At 42.8% G+C, this 19,391-nt stretch overlaps 3 protein-coding genes across 3 annotated transcripts; all 3 read left to right on the top strand.

Annotated features, from left to right (window-relative positions):
- Window positions 1-286: 286 nt before the first annotated feature.
- Window positions 287-2,132, top strand: LOC6532458 (cuticle protein 7). Its single transcript, XM_002093169.3, has 3 exons — window positions 287-388; window positions 486-617; window positions 1,226-2,132. Exons 1-3 carry the CDS (start codon window positions 374-376, stop codon window positions 1,619-1,621), a joined length of 543 nt encoding a protein of 180 aa, XP_002093205.1. The 5' UTR covers window positions 287-373; the 3' UTR covers window positions 1,622-2,132.
- Window positions 2,133-7,281: 5,149 nt separating this feature from the next.
- Window positions 7,282-9,841, top strand: LOC6532457 (larval cuticle protein A2B). Its single transcript, XM_002093168.4, has 5 exons — window positions 7,282-7,343; window positions 7,428-7,576; window positions 7,806-7,902; window positions 7,961-8,200; window positions 9,492-9,841. The coding sequence occupies exons 2-5, from the start codon at window positions 7,487-7,489 to the stop codon at window positions 9,647-9,649; spliced, it is 585 nt and encodes a 194-aa protein (XP_002093204.2). The 5' UTR covers window positions 7,282-7,343; window positions 7,428-7,486; the 3' UTR covers window positions 9,650-9,841.
- A 3,339-nt stretch (window positions 9,842-13,180) lies between these two features.
- LOC6532456 (cuticle protein 7) lies at window positions 13,181-18,846 on the top strand. Its single transcript, XM_002093167.4, has 3 exons — window positions 13,181-13,723; window positions 17,488-17,637; window positions 17,953-18,846. Exons 2-3 carry the CDS (start codon window positions 17,491-17,493, stop codon window positions 18,235-18,237), a joined length of 432 nt encoding a protein of 143 aa, XP_002093203.2. The 5' UTR covers window positions 13,181-13,723; window positions 17,488-17,490; the 3' UTR covers window positions 18,238-18,846.
- Window positions 18,847-19,391: the final 545 nt, after the last annotated feature.

Here is a 19,391-nt window from a genome sequence, read left to right as displayed (position 1 = left end):
AGTCGCTCCACATCTGAACTGAACTTCACTCTCGTTTTTTTTTTTTCGCTGAAAAGCATTAAATAATTGTGGATTGCTTGGGGAAAGGAGGGGGCGTTGTGGGGGCCTCAACTTCTTGGGCTTCGCTCCGCAAAGCTCGGCTTTGCCTGGTATTTCAGTATTTCAGTATTTCATTGTACAAGTAGTTTTGTTTTTGCCCCTGCTGACCGACTGGCATTCGGCTTTTTGTGGCTCGGCTCGTGTTTGGGCCGCTCGGGCGTTGTCTTGTATATAAAAGCGGCTTCCTTCTTGGTTCTAGTTATCAGTTGAATCCAGCTCAACGTACAGCACACACTCGCGTCTGCAAGAAACAAAATCCCAAAAAAACCAAACAATGGCATTCTTCAAAGTGAGTGAACAGGATAGCCCTGTGACAGCCAAAAGTGCTATGTGATCCAATCGAAAACTAAACACTAAATAACAAACCCCTACCCCCTGTGATTTAGTCCCTGATCTGCCTGGCCGTCCTGAGCGCCGCCTCCGCCGGAGTCCTCCACGGACATGGTGCTGGTCTCTACGCCGCCGCCCCGGCCATCTATGCCGGCCATGGTCACCACGACGAGGGAATCGATTACCATGTAAGTGCTCAACTAGGCGTCAATATAACTAAAGGACTAATTCTCAAAGTAGCGCTAAAGAGGATTACTAACTCTCAAGGAACATCAATGTCCTTTCATTTGACTCTTCTAAAACACACTTTTCAAAATTGTTTCCTTCCTTTAGCAACCCATCCTATTAGTTGTTTGCCCTTTTAAAATCAAAAGATTGCAACCATAAAATTACAAGACCATTCTGAGCTTATAAGTGCATGCAAACATCTTGACTCAAAAAAATTACTTATACGACACGTAATCCTTCTTGGCAAACATCACGCATACGACCTGTAAGCCTGAGCAAGTCATACAGCCCAGTGGCTGTAGAGGCAAGCATATTATGCTTAATATGCCCTAAATCTGACACCACCAGTGTGCACAGCCTCTCACCCACTCCTCCGCTGGCCAGCGCTGTGGATGCTGGTGGCCCAGGGTCACTGTGGCATTTGCCATTTGGTCGCTTGGCTATTTTCCCACGCCAGCTCCATTAGCATGGCCAGCTGCTTAGAGTGGCGTGTGGCATGCACATGAAATTAGCACCCAATGCGAGCAAGCCGGCACTCTTCTCATGGAATCTTTGTACCAATCCGCAGGCCTACCCCAAGTACCACTACAACTACGGAGTGGCTGACTCCCACACCGGAGACGTGAAGTCGCAGCACGAGGTGCGCGATGGCGATGTCGTGAAGGGATCCTACTCCCTGGTGGAGCCCGATGGTTCGGTGCGCACCGTGGAGTACACCGCCGATGACCACAACGGCTTCAACGCCGTCGTCCACAAGACCGGCCCCACTGTGCACCACGCTGCTCCCGCTGTCGTTGCCCACGCCGCTCCCGCCGTTGTCCATGCTGCTCCGGCCTATGCCCCCGCTATTGCTCACCATGTGGCCGCCGCTCCCGCTGTGCCCTACGCCGGATCCCTGGCGCATCAGGTGCCCGCCTACGGATACGCCACCCACAACGCCCACGCGCATGTGGCCCACTACTAAGAATGTGGAGCAGCCCGCTGGATGCACCACCTGAAGCACCACCTGCACCGCCAACACCACTCTTCTGTAATTTATTAAGCACGTTGACGACCTCACAAAACGGATGATCGATCCACTGACGAAGCCTGCTAAAATACTCAGTACCACAGTCATGTCCATCATGTCCTGTCGGGGATTCCCCGGATTTCCCCCGGCAGCATCTGTCTCCTTCACACACACACACACACATTGCCGTCTCTGTCTCAGCTTTCGCGCAATTCTCTCTTTTGTTTGTTAACCAACATTCTCTTTAATTGTAAATAATGAAACATCGAGTGAGGAACAAACGCCTATCCTGCTACACGCCCACGAAGAAGAACCAACCTGAAAAGATGAAGAAAACAAACAAAATGTAAAAAAAATAATAAAAAAAACACATGTATTATAATAACTTTGTGTATACTATAAGTTTGAAGCTGAAACGGCTGACAATGCTATAAATACAAAATGTAGAGAATTATAAAAATTCAAATACCTCGTTTTTTACTGCACTGATTTGGCTTCATTCTGTGCATAGATTGCATTCTTAAACAATTTAACTTATAAAATATATATATTTAGTCCGAGATTTCTTTGGCCTTAAATGTCATTAATTAGTTGATTAACATTTCTGTTCAAGAACACATTCACTTTCAAAAGGCAATCGATTGCAAGTATCGGTAATTATGGTTCCCATTAGTTATGAATGTTATGGAAATTGATGGGTAGAGCACTTCGTTGGGATCACGCCACTGGAATGACAATAATCGAGTTGGCTAATTTGTGGGCGTGAGTGGAAAAGGTGAAGGTAATCATGGGCAGTTGACTAACTTTGGATCCGCCAATAACCAGTTGGTGTTTATCAACATTTTATTTATCAGTAGAAGAACTCTGCCATCTGTTCTCTTGCAACGTTTTCTTTACAAAACTTGACTAAAATTAGAAAGCGGTGTATATTAGGAATTCTAAAATAAATATATAAAATGACATCCAAAAGCGTTTATTTATTGTTGGTATAATAGTGTGCATAGGAATCCATACTTAGGGATATTAAATAGATGTACTCATTATTTTGGGTTTCTGTTGCATAATTTTGTAGAAAACTTTTAGGCATTGATTTCTTTGTATAACTTAAAGCTCCGCTTTCAAATTAATTCTTGGAGGCTTAGCAAAAAAAAGGAGATGATGTGTGCTTTTTGGGTGCTTTCTATAAGAGTAAGTGTCATAGACTACTTTCAAGCTATATAAAATCCATATAGAGGCTTTAGAAAATTAAGCCACATTATAAGTATTTAAGATCTTTTTGGTTCTTAAACACCTTGACTTTTTTTTTTACTTTTTATAACAATGAAACTTATTACCACAGATTTGAGATTATTGAAAATTTTTAATAAGAAATGACTTCATAATGAGCTTGCCTTTTTATTTGATTGCAAATATACAACAATGTAAGTCCCTAGGAAATGCCAGACAACATTGTTTCACTCCTTTCCAATAGATACATTACCAATAACAAATAACAAGGTCAATTGATGCCACATGGAAAACCACAATTTCCCTATCCACTTACGCACTTTTACTTTTGTGACCATTGAAAGTCACCGCAGAATTGTGCCCCAAAGGGAGTTGCCCCCCAGTGCGGTCACAAGTTCGGGGGCATCTCTCCAGTGAAGACAATAAACAAATAAAGCATAACTTAAAACATTTAAGTCACAAGAGATGAGTGTGTGGGGGCTTCCGCATGCAACAAATCTTCGCATTTCCGTCACTTTTAACGTGCGAACAAGACGAAACAAAGCCAAATATTGATCTCTTAATGGGCACAACGTGGTTTTTGGTCTATGCTCTAGACAAATGGCCAACGATCAAAACAGAGACGTCGGGAAAATGGTGCAAAAATGCTGGCTGAGGGAAAAAGAATTTATCAAAGATCAGTGCGCAGCGGAGCGTTTAAATGTGCGCATTTTCGAGCTGAAAGCAAAACAAAAGGGTAAATATGCCATACGTGGTCTCCATTAATTCACTTGAAACGAAAAAAGAGCGGACAGGTGCCGCCTTTGGGGGCGGATTCTCCGTCCACTTAAGGTCAAGAAGTAGGAAATGCCGGAAGGAAGTTTCCGATGGCTAACTAGATTTGAACTCAGATGTTCAAGACGAAGTACTTTTCCCTTGTGCCAAAATGTGAAATCTCAATGTCGAGTGGAATGTAGACTCGCATCTGCTGCTCCAGTAACCTTTACTTAGCCAGCGACTTCTTCATAGATAAATGACAGTTACTAAGTCTCGGCATTATGCTACTCCGTTTTTTCTCTGTTTTTGCTCACTTCGACTAGTTGACATTCAAGACGACTGCCTCAGTAAACTGTCGCCAACACGTGCTCTCTATATGGCATCCATTGCAGTTATAGTATCTTGGTATCTGGGGGTCTGTATTGCTGTATGTGGCGGCAACATTAAGATACAACTTCTGAGATACAAATCTGTCGGAGCTGATACAATTTATAGATAATAAAATACCCCGACTATAGGCTACTGGTTTCGAAAGATGTGCAGAGGGCTGCAGAAGTATTTTGTCGAGCGATTTATTAGTTGCACACTGCCACTTGTAACAAATTTGTATAGCCTGTCAAGCACATGCCAAAAAAATATTGTAAAAATGCATGATATCCAATTAGCAATATAAACACCACAAAAATCGGCGATTAAGTAAAAAATAGTAATTAAATGAAAGCATGTTAATCTTCATATCACGTATACGCAGTGTAGCCATTGGTCATTGGGCTGTAAGCCACTGTAAAATGCTAAATGTCGTCTGACTGCCTGCGTAATTGAATACCGCCATTAATTGCTGATTAATGTTTGCCAACTGAGCGGACATAATTGAACAAAGTAAAGTAGAAGCGGGCATAAATAATAAGAGACGGACAGCCCATCTGCCGAAGACAGCAGTGCCTAATCAGAGCTTCGGCTGTCGGAGTCAATTATATAACAATGTTAACTGGATTAGTTGGGCCGTTAATTTGATGCATGGCAAACAGTCTGCAGCAAATTGGCCGCCGAGGTGCGAAATTTATGCTGGAGGAAGAGACGATGGACTGTAAGACGCAGAGGCAGCCATTCATTTGCATTTTATTGCCGCGAACGCGTTTGCATTTGCCACGGGTCATTCTGTAACAGACTGGCCATGTTAACAATGGTCACTCAATTGGAGATGCGGCAGCTGAGGCGGAGTCACTGGACCATGGCCAACTAAGGGCGACAACAATGACAGCCCCAGCTGGACTTGGCAGTATCATTCGAGAAACAAGTCTAAAGACGCCCACACTCCCAAGACCCACGACTTGCAACATACTCCATTCCCCATGTTGCAAGTCAGTTGTCGAGTGCTCCATTGTCAAATTAGTCGGTGTGCAAACAAGCCGAAATTAGGTGACCAAAGTAAAACGAGTCAAAGTCACCGGCTCATGACTCGTCTCTGGATTTGGCCAAACTGCGATCTCATGGTAATTGCATTGCCGATTCCCCAGGCTGAAGCATTCACGGGATGAAAATGAAGGTAATGAAAAGGAAGTTCGTGGCTTGTATTTAATATAAATGCACAGAGAAAAGAAGTTTGGATGCAAAATAAGAATTAGATGAGGGTTTTATATTCCCTCCTCTCCTGTTTTTAATATCCATAATCTTTTAAATTTGTTTAGCTTTTGAAACAGTATTGTAATATAGTCAATTCATCTTCTAATTCACATTTATCCATTAAAATCTATTTGAATTAAAGCGACTAGAATATTTGACTTCCTAATTCCAAATTCGAAGTTCCCATCCCACATAAACTTGCCCCTGGAAATGCCACGTTTAAGAACATTTTAGAGGAATTCCTCTGTTTATGAATTTTCTTTGGCTTGGTTTTTTTCATAGGCCAAATATATTTAACATAAGTTAATTGCCAGAATTCAGAAAACAATGCCCAGCCACGCACATGTGTCTGTCAAGATGTCTGCTTACTCAGCAAAAAGAACGGTTTGGAAAAACCTGCGAGTGCATATATGGAAAACCTTCGGAAAACGCCGACAATCGCTGACTGAATTTTCCCAAGTCTAGGTAGCAAAATGCTTTTTGGCAGCATGCAAATTGACTTAATCTAGTATTTTGTTTTACAAAAACCGCAGTCCAAGAGAGACAATTGTTTCCAAGCCAAAGTCGAAGGTCTGTTGGTTTTTTTTTGCTTGGGTCAGCTGGAGATTACTTCTGAAGCACCCCTCGTTTAATTAGAGTCTTTAGCACGCCCCTCGCCATGGTTAATTGTGTGAAAATGAAAATGCCCAAGAAATGCCGACCTGGACATTAAACTAGCCCACATTATTAGTCGCACAAAAACCTAAGGCTTCTGCGGTCTGTACATAATTTGGATTACTTTGTAGGCTGCCAGACAGACCGCAATTGGCACGTTCTCGTCTTTTCCCAAGGGTGTGTAACTGCCATAAATTGAAGATTGAAAATCTGTCTCAATCTGCTTTGTGGGCGCACAAATTAGCTAAAAAGATGAGAGCATCTTGCATGTTACTTCTTCAGAGGTTCGAGTTCTTAAAGTTATTTAAAAACTTTAAAATTAGGTGGTTTTTTTACAAACTTGGGGGGCATATTTATTTGTGACCTATTTTATACAGTTTCTAAACTTTAAAGCTTCAGTGGTAATGTTATATATATTATACTATTCAAACTAATTGTTAGTGCAAAAGCAAAGGTCAGATTCACAACAGCTAAGGAAAAGCATTTATTTGGCATCATAAATTGTCCTGCTCCAAAGACTTTTGCTGTCATTTCAGCCCAGATTGGAAGCCAAGTTTGAAGCCTAGTTTAATGCGCTTGACCTTCAAGTTGCATTTAGCCGACAAAAGACAAAAGACCAAAGCGGGTGCAGTGGCCATAGTATCTGTTACCATTACCAGTACTAGTTGCTGGTCCTAACCACTGTCATTGAAGTAGATCACTGAGAATTTCGCATGTGCCGAATAACTAGGGCCTTATTGTGCTGCAATTGCAACTTGACCCGATTTGTGTTTGATTTACATTTTTTCGGTTCTTGTCAGCGATTTATTTTGATTTCGATTTCGCTCTTGGTTTTTGGCTGCTCTGACCTGCATTAAGTTGTTAGTTAAATTGGCCACAATCATTTCTTGCAGAAATCAAGGAAATTAATGATTAACTCGAATGATTAATCTCGCATAATTCTGAGCTGAAAAGAAGTGATTGTTCCAGATGACTTCATTGACAATCGCTGGGGGATTGGCAACGGATTTGAGAAATGTGTCGCAGATCAACCAACAAAACACAAGACAACGCCACCCCATTCAGCGGATCCATTGGATTCGGTGGATTCAGTGGAACCCGGCTGCGTTTGGCAACATCCCATGGATCCGTGCTGCAACTTCATTCACATGGCCGGGCATCTACTTGCCACTTTGCCCGGCGAAGAGTGGCTCACCAGACTGGATCACCGATCACCATTCGCCACAGCCGAGTGACTGAGAAACCAAGAGTCTTGGCATTGTGCCTGCTCTCTGCCGACGTCTCTGCCGGCGTCTACTGCGCTGCTCGCGACTTTCGCACATTTCGCGCTTATTTAATGGAAACTTGCTTTTAGAATCGCCACAGTATTCCGGGCAGCTCGGTGGTGTTTGTATCTAGTGCCGTTGAAATACTCCAAGTAAATCTCCTGAAAATATCAAAAAATCTCCAACTCAGTGCGGTGTTCTCTAACGGATACGATATATTTTGTGTTTATTTTTAGCAAATATTTTCCTCGTTTCAAACGCATTTGAAGCAATAAATATAAAAACCAAGTACAAAATGGCAAACTTCGTGTGCTTCGTCGTCCTTTCGTTGGCTCTCTTCGCAAGTGTTGCTGTGGCGCGACCGGGATATGCCCTGGATTACTATGTGAGTTTTGGAGTGATTCAAACAAACAAGCCAATAAGGATTACGTATCAAAAAAGATAAAACTTGTACCAAAAAAGTTACATAAAATAGAAAAAATCCTTTTTTAGAATCTTATGATGTAGTTGCAGTTAAAGTTCATTTTTAAAATTATTGAACCCTACAATGTTATAAATATATTCCATTCTTATACCTTTATCCCTTAATCTTAATCATTCTGTTCCTCAAACAGGACCATCCGAAATACGCCTTTAACTACGGAGTGGCTGATCACAGCACAGGAGATGTGAAGTCACAGCATGAGACGCGAGATGGAGATGTGGTCAAGGGTAGGTGATGATCATGGATGATCCGCAGACTGCGCATTTCTATATCTTTTATCTACAGGTCAGTACTCTCTGGTTGAGCCCGATGGTTCCATCCGCACTGTGGATTACACGGCGGATTCCATTCACGGCTTCAACGCCGTGGTGACCAAGTCTGGACCCACTGTGCACGCCCAGGCGGTGGTGGCCAGTCCCATTGTGGCCCACAAGCCCGTCCTGACCCACTATGAACCGCAGGTGGTGAAGCATGTGGCTCCAGTGGCCCACGCTCCTCTGGTGGTGGCCTCCCCGGCGCCCTATGGTGAGTGAACAACTTTTGGTACAGGATATGGGCTAAAGACTTTAGAGAAGGGATTAGCAGCACCTTTATAGTTGGCCTTCACCTCTGGTGGCACCTCTTCTTTCCCCACTCCTCCATAGTCATTTTTCTTGGGGCTACGCCCACCCATTTCCACGTGTTCTCTGCTCGCTTTTTCAGGCATGAACACATATCGCATGCTAAAGCTGTTCAGGCGGCATGCCAACTATCTGAACAATCAGTATCGCAAATTGCGCCCAGACGAAGACGACAACGGCTACGATGGTGATGATGATCTTGGTTTTGACGCTGATTACTATGCAGCCTACTGAACGTTCTGAGCTGTCTGAATAAGTTACCATAATTTCATTGTAATCTCATCTCATTTCTAGCTTGGGTGGCAGTTGCATTGGCAATTTCATTCAATAAATTGCAATTAGTCTCACATTTGTGGCCAGTCAAGCAGCTAAGCTGAATCATGGGTTGTAAAACTGGGCTGGAAATGTGTAACATCATATGGTTGACTAATCCGCGCCGACACGCCTCCTTAGTGGGTTACCTCATTTTGCTCCGATCGGAGCCAAAGATCTAGCTTTGCTTATGCACTTTCCGTCTCGAATTTCCCACACAGATTATGTCAGGTGCATCATCTTCCAAAAAAACAAAAATAACAACAGCCACCGCAGCATATTTTTCACGAAAATTGCCGTTTCTTCTTCGGCCATTTCCCTTCTCCCTTTGCTTCACAAGACTTTAGCATAATTTTCTCAATGTCGCAACGCTTTGGGCCTGGGAATTGAATACATGGTTGGATATTCATGTGAAAATGCATAATTGTTGTGGGTGCTGCGGTGCAATTTTAATTGAGAATTATCAGTGAAACGCACAGCAAAAGAAATCAGCAGCCAAAACAAAAGACTTAGGCAACGAACTTGCTTGCATGCAAAACGGCGACAAAAGTAAAATTTCAACAACAAAACATCAGGCATAGAAAAACGAAGCAAAACAAAACACAACGAAAACAGCACCTGTGACCAATTGACTGACAAATTCGTGCACAAATAAATTATTTGCAAGGGGGCAAAGAAATGGCCAAAGAAACTGCCTCGGTCAGCATTGAATTGTTACCGTATTTATTTTGGCCAGTTGAGCTACTTGCCAACAATGGCAAACGGTTAACAGCTGTTACGGCAGTTTAGTTTTTTGTCGGTCATTATTACAACAGAGCGAAATAAATCTAAGCCAGTCTCCCCCTCGCAAAAACTAAAGTCTCTATATTTATTCGATCTTCAAGTGGCCAAGCACTATGCTCCGGCGGCAGCTGCACCCATCCACTACGACTACGATGATGGCTACTACAACCAGGGACAGCAGTACGAGTACATCCCCCAGTACGACCAGTACAGCGGGCACTACGGCCACTATGCGAGTCCCTATGCGGGCCACTACTAGGACGCACTCCGAGCTCCCAGTGGATTCACTTCTTAGTTACTTAAGCCCGCTTAGCTGTACGCCTCCACCTGGAACTTCAATGGATTCTCTCAGTGTAGCTTGCGAAGGAATTCTGAGATCTACGCTGCGCGGTCGAACAAAAGGGAAACATCAAGGTTAATCTTACTTAAGTTATGCAACAAATTTGTAAAATAAAGATTCGAAAAAATGTTTAAGTGAAAGAAAAAACTTTGTACTATTTTCTTCGGTAATTCTGTCAGTTTCTTCGGACAAAACAAAAAAAATGTATGTAACTGCAAGGTTTCAAAACCTTTTTACTCTTAACTAAGAACCCAATATTGTTGTTTGTAATTAATAATTTATAAATATGCTCTGTAGTTTGTAATGAGCAGATGACTTCAAATAATTATTATGCATCTATCAGATTCCTCCTTCCATGTTGGCGTTACAATTTCCACTTAGCAAACCATTTATTCAGTTTGCACTTCCCATTTGGGGAAGCTACAATCGATGTGTCTCATGGTCAATTGAACGCACCAAAAGCTTTGCATTTCATTATCGCAAAAATATTGCCTTCCAATGTTCAAAGTTGTCCGTTTCCGTTGAGGTGTTCTTCCAACAAAAACAAGACCTTTTCACGGTCTGCAAATTTGTAACTCCAACTTACATAAGTCGTTGTTCGTGCTTGTATCTTGGTTTGTTTAGATAGCTCATTTCGCTGACTTAATTGGAGGCCTCAAAACTTCTCTTCCGGTGACTTTTGGCTGACCCGCCAAACGGTCAAAGTAGGAAAAGCTAAATAAGATAAGAAAAAGCTTTTTATTTAAATTAAAGCTGGGGCTGGGAAATACTTCCAACTTATGGTTTTAAAATTCACTAAATTAGTTTTACCAAAGACTCGATTTTGCTCTGCATACTTATGGGGCTAAGTTTTCCACGATCAAAAAGTTATATCAACTTTTGCGTGCCAAACGAAATGTAACACCTTGCAGTCATAAATGCCGTTGAATTGCAGTTTATTATCATTTTTATTTGATTTTTTATTAGTCAGCTATGAACACACGTTTTGTAACACAGCAACGTATACTTAATATATCAGCGAAACATCACAGTCGCCTAACTGCATATCTCAGCTCAGATCTAGATAGCTGTTAATCTGCGTACATGGGACAACATAGAATTAACCAATCGGTTAATTAACAAATAAATTGAATTCGGATTCGATCTTAATAACTACTAATGGTTCTGACGATTTGTAATTGCCCCACACCAACGGACAGCTGCCTAGCACCACGCAATGGATTTTTCTAATATGTTTCCATCTCTGGCCGCCGGCAATTACACAACGGATGTGGATGTGGATAGCTCGCCAAGTCAGCTGGAAGCGTCTTCTTAGTGGCCCGTCGTGTTTGTGGCCCAAGGTTACGGACCAAGAACTGGTATCGGCAAACATTTCTCGGTCCGAGCTGCTTTGCATAAAACGCAGATTAGCCCGCTGAATGTATGCGAATGCTAAGTTATGGATTGCATTTGCGCCTCACAAAGTATTGATATAATTTGTTCCAGTGTGATTGCATCAGAGTGCAGCGCTCAGTGGAGCTTGCCCAATCTTAAATCATTTGGGCGCATTAGGATTGAATTAAAATTGCTGGGATTGTGCGGGCTCCAATGAAAGTGACAATTAACAAACCAAAACTGAAGCTGTTAAATAAAAATTGTTTTTTTTGCCAGGCTTTTTGGACAGGCCGTCGTCGCCTGAATTTCCTCGAGAGGTCTGAGGCCCCAGAGCAAAAGTCTGAACCCAACCCGGCCCGAGACGTCAAACCTCAATTATAGCCAAATAGCCAAACGCCAGCAGCAGCCTGGCCGACTCCTATATATCAAACATATGGCCATATATATGGTACTACTGGTATATATATATATATAAATATGTGTGTAGATATGTGCCGGCACACAGGTTGCCAAAGTGGACAATTTAATGTGGCTGTCATGTTAAATGCCAAGCCAATAATTTAAGCCTCATTTTTCGTGGCTAAGAAATGCTTCAGCTGGGTGGCAAACAGTTCAAAGGAAATGGTGCACTTACAAATTGAAACTAGAAAATGCTGAATAAGAACAAAACAATAAAATGGGAGCACATAAGTTTGATGCGGTCTATTATAACAACCACACATTTGGCACTTCATTGGTAGAGTATAATAATAAGGAAGAACATTAAGATCCACACTAATTTACTTTCAACTCAATTTAAATCTATAAAACTGTTTAAAACGAGGACCATTAAAAATAAGGAAGAAGTAGAAAAAGCCATAAACCTAGTTTCCAATTTTAATATTCTGTTGAACATAATAAATAACTTGAGCAAAGTCCAATTGCATTTCATTAACAGCCAATTTAAAATAATCGACCATGATTACTTCCGTCTGGTGGCCAAACAAACTAACTTATTAATTGAGCCCGATCACGTGCCCAACTCCCAGTTGATCGGCATCGCATCGATTCGACTTAGTTCACTCGAAGCGATTTGTGAAACCACAAATAAATCTATTTTGCAAACCCTCTTGAACCCTGTTTTGCAAACCGCAAATAATGTTTTCAATAAACAATGTATTTTTTGCTATGAGCCAGCTCAAAATTAAGCCATAAAAGTCTGCCGAGAGGTGAGCATCCGAAACCGGCTAAACTGAGAGCACTTTGGCATCTATTATTGACGTTGAAGCCTGTTTAGTGGCTGTTGCCTGAATAGTTGCCAAATTTAGCATTCAGGCATTACAAAACACCCAAGTAAGATGTAATAGAAAAACTACTTGTTGTTCGCTGCTTATTCTATTGATGCCCAGATGCGACCAAGTTGGCCGTAAAATGCAAAACCACACGACCCTTTCAAAGTGATTGTTGTCGCTGGGACACGTTTTTAGTGTGTTTTTCGAACAATATTGCAAAATGAGTTATAAGCATATGTGTGCCAGTGTTTGTGTCATTGACTGATGGAGCAGCAAATCAGAACATTTGGGCTATAGGGTATACATGGCAGTGCTCTGTGGTGAAACATTATTGTAAAGGAAATATTCTAATGATCTCATAATCATTAAAAGCACTTCTTGTTATATATTAACTCATTAAATCATACTCGTATATATCTCACAAACAGTTTAAAATGAGATTCGTAACTATTCTTTGTATTACAATGTCAGTAGGTAAAATCATTCTAGACCTTGTATACCCCTAATACCCATTACTTACAAGCAAGCCCAGGCCGCTCCATTTGATGCGTCACTTTTACTATCAGCACTGAAAAATCTTCGCTAAGCTCGCAAAAGCAAAAATAAGCAGCCGCCAAGTAATAATACAGAATGAAGGCGCACATCGTTTGTCGATTTCTCAGTCCGAGTCTGGGATATATAGACGGGGATATGGCGGGGGCTATAGTTATTATTGTTGTGGATTTTCGGATTTTGCAAGGCTGCCGATCGCTGATGCAGTTTTGCAGGCTGTTTTTGTGTTTTGTGCGATGTTTGAAACTAATTTGCGGTTGCAAGCCCGTTTTGTGTGTTCGAACTCCGAAGCCGGGTGCTCAAAGTGCGGCATCATGCCCTTTTGTCTGCTAGGTGAATCGTTATTGAATTTGATTCAGGGAACTGCTCGCAAAAGTTAATTAAATCACACAGAGCGCGACAGGGGAAGCATTGCAAAAGAGAATGATCTAATAGTCGGGCCTCCAGACTTATGGATATAGACACAGATTTAGTTGTGCACACACGGAGTGGCATATAATTATGGGGCACCACGATGTTCGTGCGCAGAAGAATTCGAGTCACCGCGTTGACAATCTAAAATCCCAGACACATCTCATCTGCCTGCTGGCTGTCGTAAATAAACCCAAGAGCTCTCCACTCCAAACACTTCAGAGCAAGTGTGGCAGCCCAGCAAAGTGGTTCAGTTTTCAAGTGTTTGCCATTGATATTACGGCCTACACATAGCAACTACAAACTAGCAGCTAGCAACTGGCTACTAGCAACTGGCAACTAGCAACTTGCCACCAGCAGCTTGCAACTCAAAAAAACAGCAAAAGTAAGTGGCCCTCTGTGGAAGGAAGTCGTTTGATTATTTTTTGGGGGGACCTCCTTAATTTTGGGACTTTCATTTCTCAAACATTCAGCCGAATGATGAAAAATCTTATTAAAACAAGCCCAGAAATCGGTAACAATTACTCATAGTTTTTCAATTTGCATAAGGCAAGGTTCAATAACATAAATTGCCAGCCATCAATATCGCTATTCAGATTCGCTTTTCACGTTCGACTCAGTTTTCAGTTAACTCGGTGGCAGTATTTCCCCTTCGAATGGCCAAGGAAACAGAGACTTTCATATGCACAATTTCGGATCTCCATGAACTTAACTTTGCATCCAGATTTTTTTTTTGGCAACTTTGGCCGTTTTCCGCAATTGTCACATGCAATTGTCATTGCCATTGCTTGCGGCTCTGTTTTTTCGATTATTTTTTTTTGATTTCTTTTGGATTCGGGATTTATATTCGCGCGCTGCCCATTTGGAGCACATTATGTAAATTCGGTGCATTTAAAACGGGTTTCAGTTTTCAGTTTTGCTGCCTCAGTTGCTCGCAACATTTCTGCGATTCGTATCGCATCAGAGTGCTTTTCGGCCCGCTTTTTAGCTGTCCTAGCCGTGCATTTTAATTGGGAAGTGCAGCAACACGACTCTCGGCCAGGAAAGGCCATAAAAGGCCTGTGTTTTTGCTGCTTGGGAATGGGAATGGCTATGGTATTGGTATTGGTATGGGTATGGGTATCCCAGTCCAAGTCCGTCGGGGGAACAGGGAAAGAAAGGCCCAGCCAAGTGTGCTCACGACTGCGGCCTTGAAAGCGGTCTTCTTCTGTACCCATGACATTATGCAATCCCCCCGCTCGCGATCTCGATCTCGATTCCGATCTGCGTTTCGTAGAAGGGGAAGTGAGTGAACCAGGTCGCTGAATGTGGCCAACAGCCCGGGATGGCGGCTCAAAATGCGGAAGATGAAAAGCCAGATTATGACCGTAATGGTCGTAGAATGTTGGCATCGTCTGGGCTTAATGGGTCCCCTAAACGGAAACACGACAAGCCCGACAAGATTATAAAAGTTTGTTTAACTTTTTTGGTGATATGGATGTTAAGCTAACGACTAAAGTTGAATTTGCTGCAAGCCTTACAATTTAAAATGTTCTAAGTTGCTTACTTACTAAATACATCTTCCTATAATATTTATATAACTGACTTTCCTGTTTTTTATAAAAATCTTACATTTGGCTTGGCTTAATTTGTTGCGGAAATTATGATAGTAAAGGCGAAATTACTTGCTAGTTAAGCTTTTTAGATCGTATAACTTTTCCTCGCAAATGATTCGTATTAAGTTACTGGTCCACTAGTGTTACCTCAGCGAAATGGATGATTTTTTCTACGGACCTTCCACTTGAACCCCTTTCTAAATTAGACAACATTTGACGATTTTTTATTGGAGTTTTCAACTGCTTTCTCCCATCATTCACGCCCCTTTGTACATTTCCGAACGAGGCTGCCATTTCATCTTTCCCCTGTGGCAATTAAACGAAGTTTGCAATAAGTTCCTCCATTTGAAACCCAACGGCAGCTCGGCGCAGCATTGGCGACGACATTGGCTATGATTGCTATAAAGATAGCAACAAATAGCATTGACTAAGGTTATATATCTGGGCACGACGAGTGCCGAGTGGGGACATAGATATAGCCTCCGATCTCGAGTGTCGGCGGATAGCGTTGAGCAATGTTATGTGCGACTGGCACCCGCATAACTGATGTTGGATCTGGAAATGGTCAGGAGAGGGGAGCTCAATGGGGTCCAGGGGGTGCAAGGGGTACAAGGGGTCCACTCGGTGGCAGTTCATTATGTAAACAAAGCAAGGAAAACAAGAAATCTGGCCACAAATCAATAGAAAACGTAAGTGTTTTTATTTTTTCGCATCAGCTTGGCACGGCCTGGCTTCCGACCGACTAGCAAACCGACTGACTGACCGAGTGCGGCTGTCTGTGCCTGTGTGCCTGTGTGTCTCTGGATCTGGATCCCCATCTGGATCTGGACCCGTGGATGTGTCGCTCGATCTGGAATTGGACCGGGCCCGTCCCGAACCCCAAGTCGGTCCAGATATGAATAAACATTCGCCGCATGTTTGTCGGGCCTAATGGAGCGCGTGTGTTAAGGAGGCTGTTCCATTAAAGAAATGGTAAAATGGAAACGAAAATGCTTTGTCGTCCGATATTTCTCTTTCGCCATTTCGTTTTCATTTTATTACATTGCAATTAGCCAGTCAAAAGAAACAAGTTGTCCTGGTTCAGCCTGTTTATTTCCTTCGACCAGTGATCTGGAATTTTCCCCAGTGCATTTGGCATTTCCAAGGCGGAGATGGGCCGGCAAAACGTGCCCTAACTCACCGTAGATTATCGGTTCGATTCTGTGAATTATGGAAGTCAGCCACCCAGCCGACCCCACAATTAACGACAGTTTGAACGGGCCCAGCTTGGGCGCCAAGATTCGTGGCCCAGAGGGATCCAGCATCCCACCATCCAGCCAGGTTAATCTAGTTAGCTACGATTGCGCAAGCCAACGGGGCGTATGCGTACTGCAGCCCATGGCCAATCAAAAGTTGGAGCAGCGGCCTAATTAGACAATTTCTTTATTACCAGTGGAGAATCCAAGACTGCACAAAAAAAGGTATTTAAAGAAATAAAAAAGAATACTTTTTTTTTCATATAAAAGGAGGCTGATATATTAGTAAACATATATAGTAAAGTGATAATGCGTTAATCATAAAATAGACTTAGCTTACACATCATTCATGAATGTGTTTTTAAGTACTATTTTCAATCAATGTTGTTCTTTTATTGTAAGGGAACTGAAATCATTCTTCTTGGAACTTTTGGGTATCATTTTTTGCCGGTGATTGGCGACTATGGCTTCGCAGCCTTTCACAAAGACCCCGAGGCAATTACAGCTGTAACCAATCAAAAGAGCATTGGTTTTTATGAACTGTGCATCCGAGTGGGAAGACCAGGAACAAAACTGGGCAGAGGCGATGGGGATGGCGATGACGATGACGATGGCGTCACCTGCTGTTCAAATCTTTGCATTGCCAGTGAAACGTGCCGCAAACAGGCGAAAAGGAAAAACAGTTAAGCATCATGATGCAAGAGAAAGAAAGTTGCCACTCGCGGCTCATAAACGGCAATCTCCTCGAAGACATAGCCAAGCCCATGGATCAGGGTGGATTGGGGCACAAAAAGGGTCCAGGTGCCAGCTCTGGGTCAGAGCAATCCAATCGGGCGGCCAGTCACGTTAGGGCATGTTAGCCAACCGTCGGAGATCGCCGAGATCCATAATGTGCATATTGCCGTTGGTTTGGGGGCCTTTGTCTTTATCGACTGCTCGCTTTTTGACACTAAATTGCCTTGACTAAGTCTGTGGCCCCTAACGAAGTGTGAAAGATGCTGGTCTTTGATTCGCCTTGATTGCCCAACTTGTGGCATGCACCACCAGTCCAATAGTCCACCAGTCCAGCGTCCAATCCACACCAGCGTTTTTGGCTGCTGTGCACCGTGAAGATGTAGTTAACAACGTGACTATGTAATCAGCATCGCTCCAGCCGCTAGGAAGTGGTTGCTCCGAGCTTTCAACTGCTGCCGTAACAGCAAAGTGCAAATGATTTTCACCCCGACCACTCCTCCGGGGCCAATCTCCGGTCAGCACCCGGGCGCCCACTCTTCTCGGCCACTTCGTTATGTTTCTAATCAAATTAATTTCGGCAGCAGCTCATGCCCACGTGTCCGGTCAGCATGGCATATGGATGGGGCTTGGGCTTCGTGGTCCTCTGGCTGCTGCAGATTGCGCATACGCAACGTGGACCGGCTGAGCACATCGAGTTTTACAGCGATTACGGCAAAAATCATGACGAGGAAAGGGTGAGTCTGGCATCTGTTTCACAACAACGCGAATTGAGTTTAATAAAAGCTTGATGATAATAAATTAATACAGTAATTCAAATTTTTTATTTATTCGCTTAGCCTAAAATTAGTTTCTTAAATTGATTTGCACCTTTTCAGTGTACTTGACTTATTTGCACTGGCTTGCATTGGTTTGTGTGTTTATCTACCACCTCATTTGATCTGTTAAATATCTTAATTATCACTGCAAATATTATTTTCTGTGTTACAAATATCGTTCATCTTTTAAGAGACACAAATAGGCAAATAATAATTTTTCTACTCTATTTCCAGCTCCACTACTCGCATCAGTACCACATCTCCGACGTGGCCAGTCGGGTGCACATCCTGCACCGAGAGCAGCGCCATGGCGACTACGTCTCCGGGTCTTATGCCCACCTGGAGCCCAGTGGACACGTTCGCAGTGTGCACTACGAGGTGCGGGGAGCCAACCGGGGATTCAAGGCCGTGGTTGAGCAGCGAACCGGGAACAGTCGGGTGCACCAGGCGCTGGAATTCCGGAGCAGGCAACCGATCCGGGCTCTGGCAATTGCCGAGCCTGTGGCTTTTGTGATTTAAGGCGTCCAGCGGCGTGAAACCGGCCCGTAAAAGTAACAAGCGACAAGCGAATTATTTGTCTTGCCGCACGCAGCCGTAAATTGCAAAATGTTTAATTGTCTTTCAATGACTTCGCTGACTTGTTAAGTGAAATTCGTATTTGAAATTAAAATTGATTTCGGGAGGGGCCCATAAAATGTAAGCGAACAATTTTATTAAACTTAAAATGTAAATATTTTGGGGCTATAATTCAAGCCAAGCGGAATGAATGAATAAAATTATTTCCCTTTTGTTTTCGGTGACAAACAAACAACTAGATGCAAACGAATTCTGCTTGTTATCGTTGAGCTGCTTTTGTTCAAAGAAATTTATGGCTACCCTTAGCATTGCTATTATCTGCAAACCAATCTTGAGGTCTTTTAGCTTGAGTAATTGTTTGAGCCAACGAAAAAACGGCATTAAATTAAACACTTAGCGAATTAGCTACTACCGATGTTAGCTCACTTCTCAAGCAGTCAAATATGAATTTCATGCTTAATTATAATAAATTAACCGTCTCTATATATGGTTGACTTAACCCGTCGACAAACCGAAACTGGGTTAACGACACCTATACAAAGTCGGGAGCCAGACATAAATCAAATATTTTTGGCTGCAGCAGAAGAATGATTGTATTTTTGTTAGCATTACGAGCTAATTATATTGTTTCCATTGCTGCCGCTGACGTCCCGTGGTCAGGGTCTTAAGACGCCGCTCTGTGATCACTGATCAGCTTAAATGATGGCCCAGAAGCCGCCGCCGTTCAACGACACCGCTAATTGCAACGGCTAATTGCCGTATGTTTTGTTGGCACTGCTTTTTGTGCCCAGTTTTGAGTGCCTGCGGCTACAAAAAGTCGTTCAAGAAAGCGCCAATCAGTGGTGGGTCCGTTAATCCGTTTGACAGCTCACCTTGTCCGGCTTGCCCTTTTGCTGACCCCCTGTAGCAATTAAAAGGCAATTTAGGCGCCATCCTCCTCGGGTAAGCGGGATTACCCTCTCAAATGCCTCCCTTTAACTTTTCACCTCTCATCTTGCGCAGCCACTTTTTCCCAAGTTATCTCACATGCATCTGTCAAGTTCGTCGCCTAAGTCTTTTGTTTGCGGCGTTGCATAATTACGTTTGTTTAACTAACT

Source organism: Drosophila yakuba, chromosome 3L (genome assembly GCF_016746365.2).
Source record: "Drosophila yakuba strain Tai18E2 chromosome 3L, Prin_Dyak_Tai18E2_2.1, whole genome shotgun sequence".
Lineage (NCBI taxonomy): Eukaryota > Metazoa > Arthropoda > Insecta > Diptera > Drosophilidae > Drosophila > Drosophila yakuba.
The sequence above is the reverse complement of the archived record's forward strand: the minus strand, read 5'-3'. Positions and strand labels throughout refer to the sequence as shown.

Coding starts and splice junctions, on each gene's coding strand:
- LOC6532456 (XM_002093167.4), top strand. CDS start 17,491: ATGCCCACGTGTCCGGTCAGCATGGCATATGGATGGGGCTTGGGCTTC. Junction 17,638..17,952: donor AAAATCATGACGAGGAAAGG/GTGAGTCTGGCA, acceptor CTCTATTTCCAG/CTCCACTACTCGCATCAGTA.
- LOC6532457 (XM_002093168.4), top strand. CDS start 7,487: ATGGCAAACTTCGTGTGCTTCGTCGTCCTTTCGTTGGCTCTCTTCGCA. Junction 7,577..7,805: donor GATATGCCCTGGATTACTAT/GTGAGTTTTGGA, acceptor TTCCTCAAACAG/GACCATCCGAAATACGCCTT. Junction 8,201..9,491: donor GGCCTCCCCGGCGCCCTATG/GTGAGTGAACAA, acceptor TCGATCTTCAAG/TGGCCAAGCACTATGCTCCG.
- LOC6532458 (XM_002093169.3), top strand. Junction 618..1,225: donor ACGAGGGAATCGATTACCAT/GTAAGTGCTCAA, acceptor ACCAATCCGCAG/GCCTACCCCAAGTACCACTA.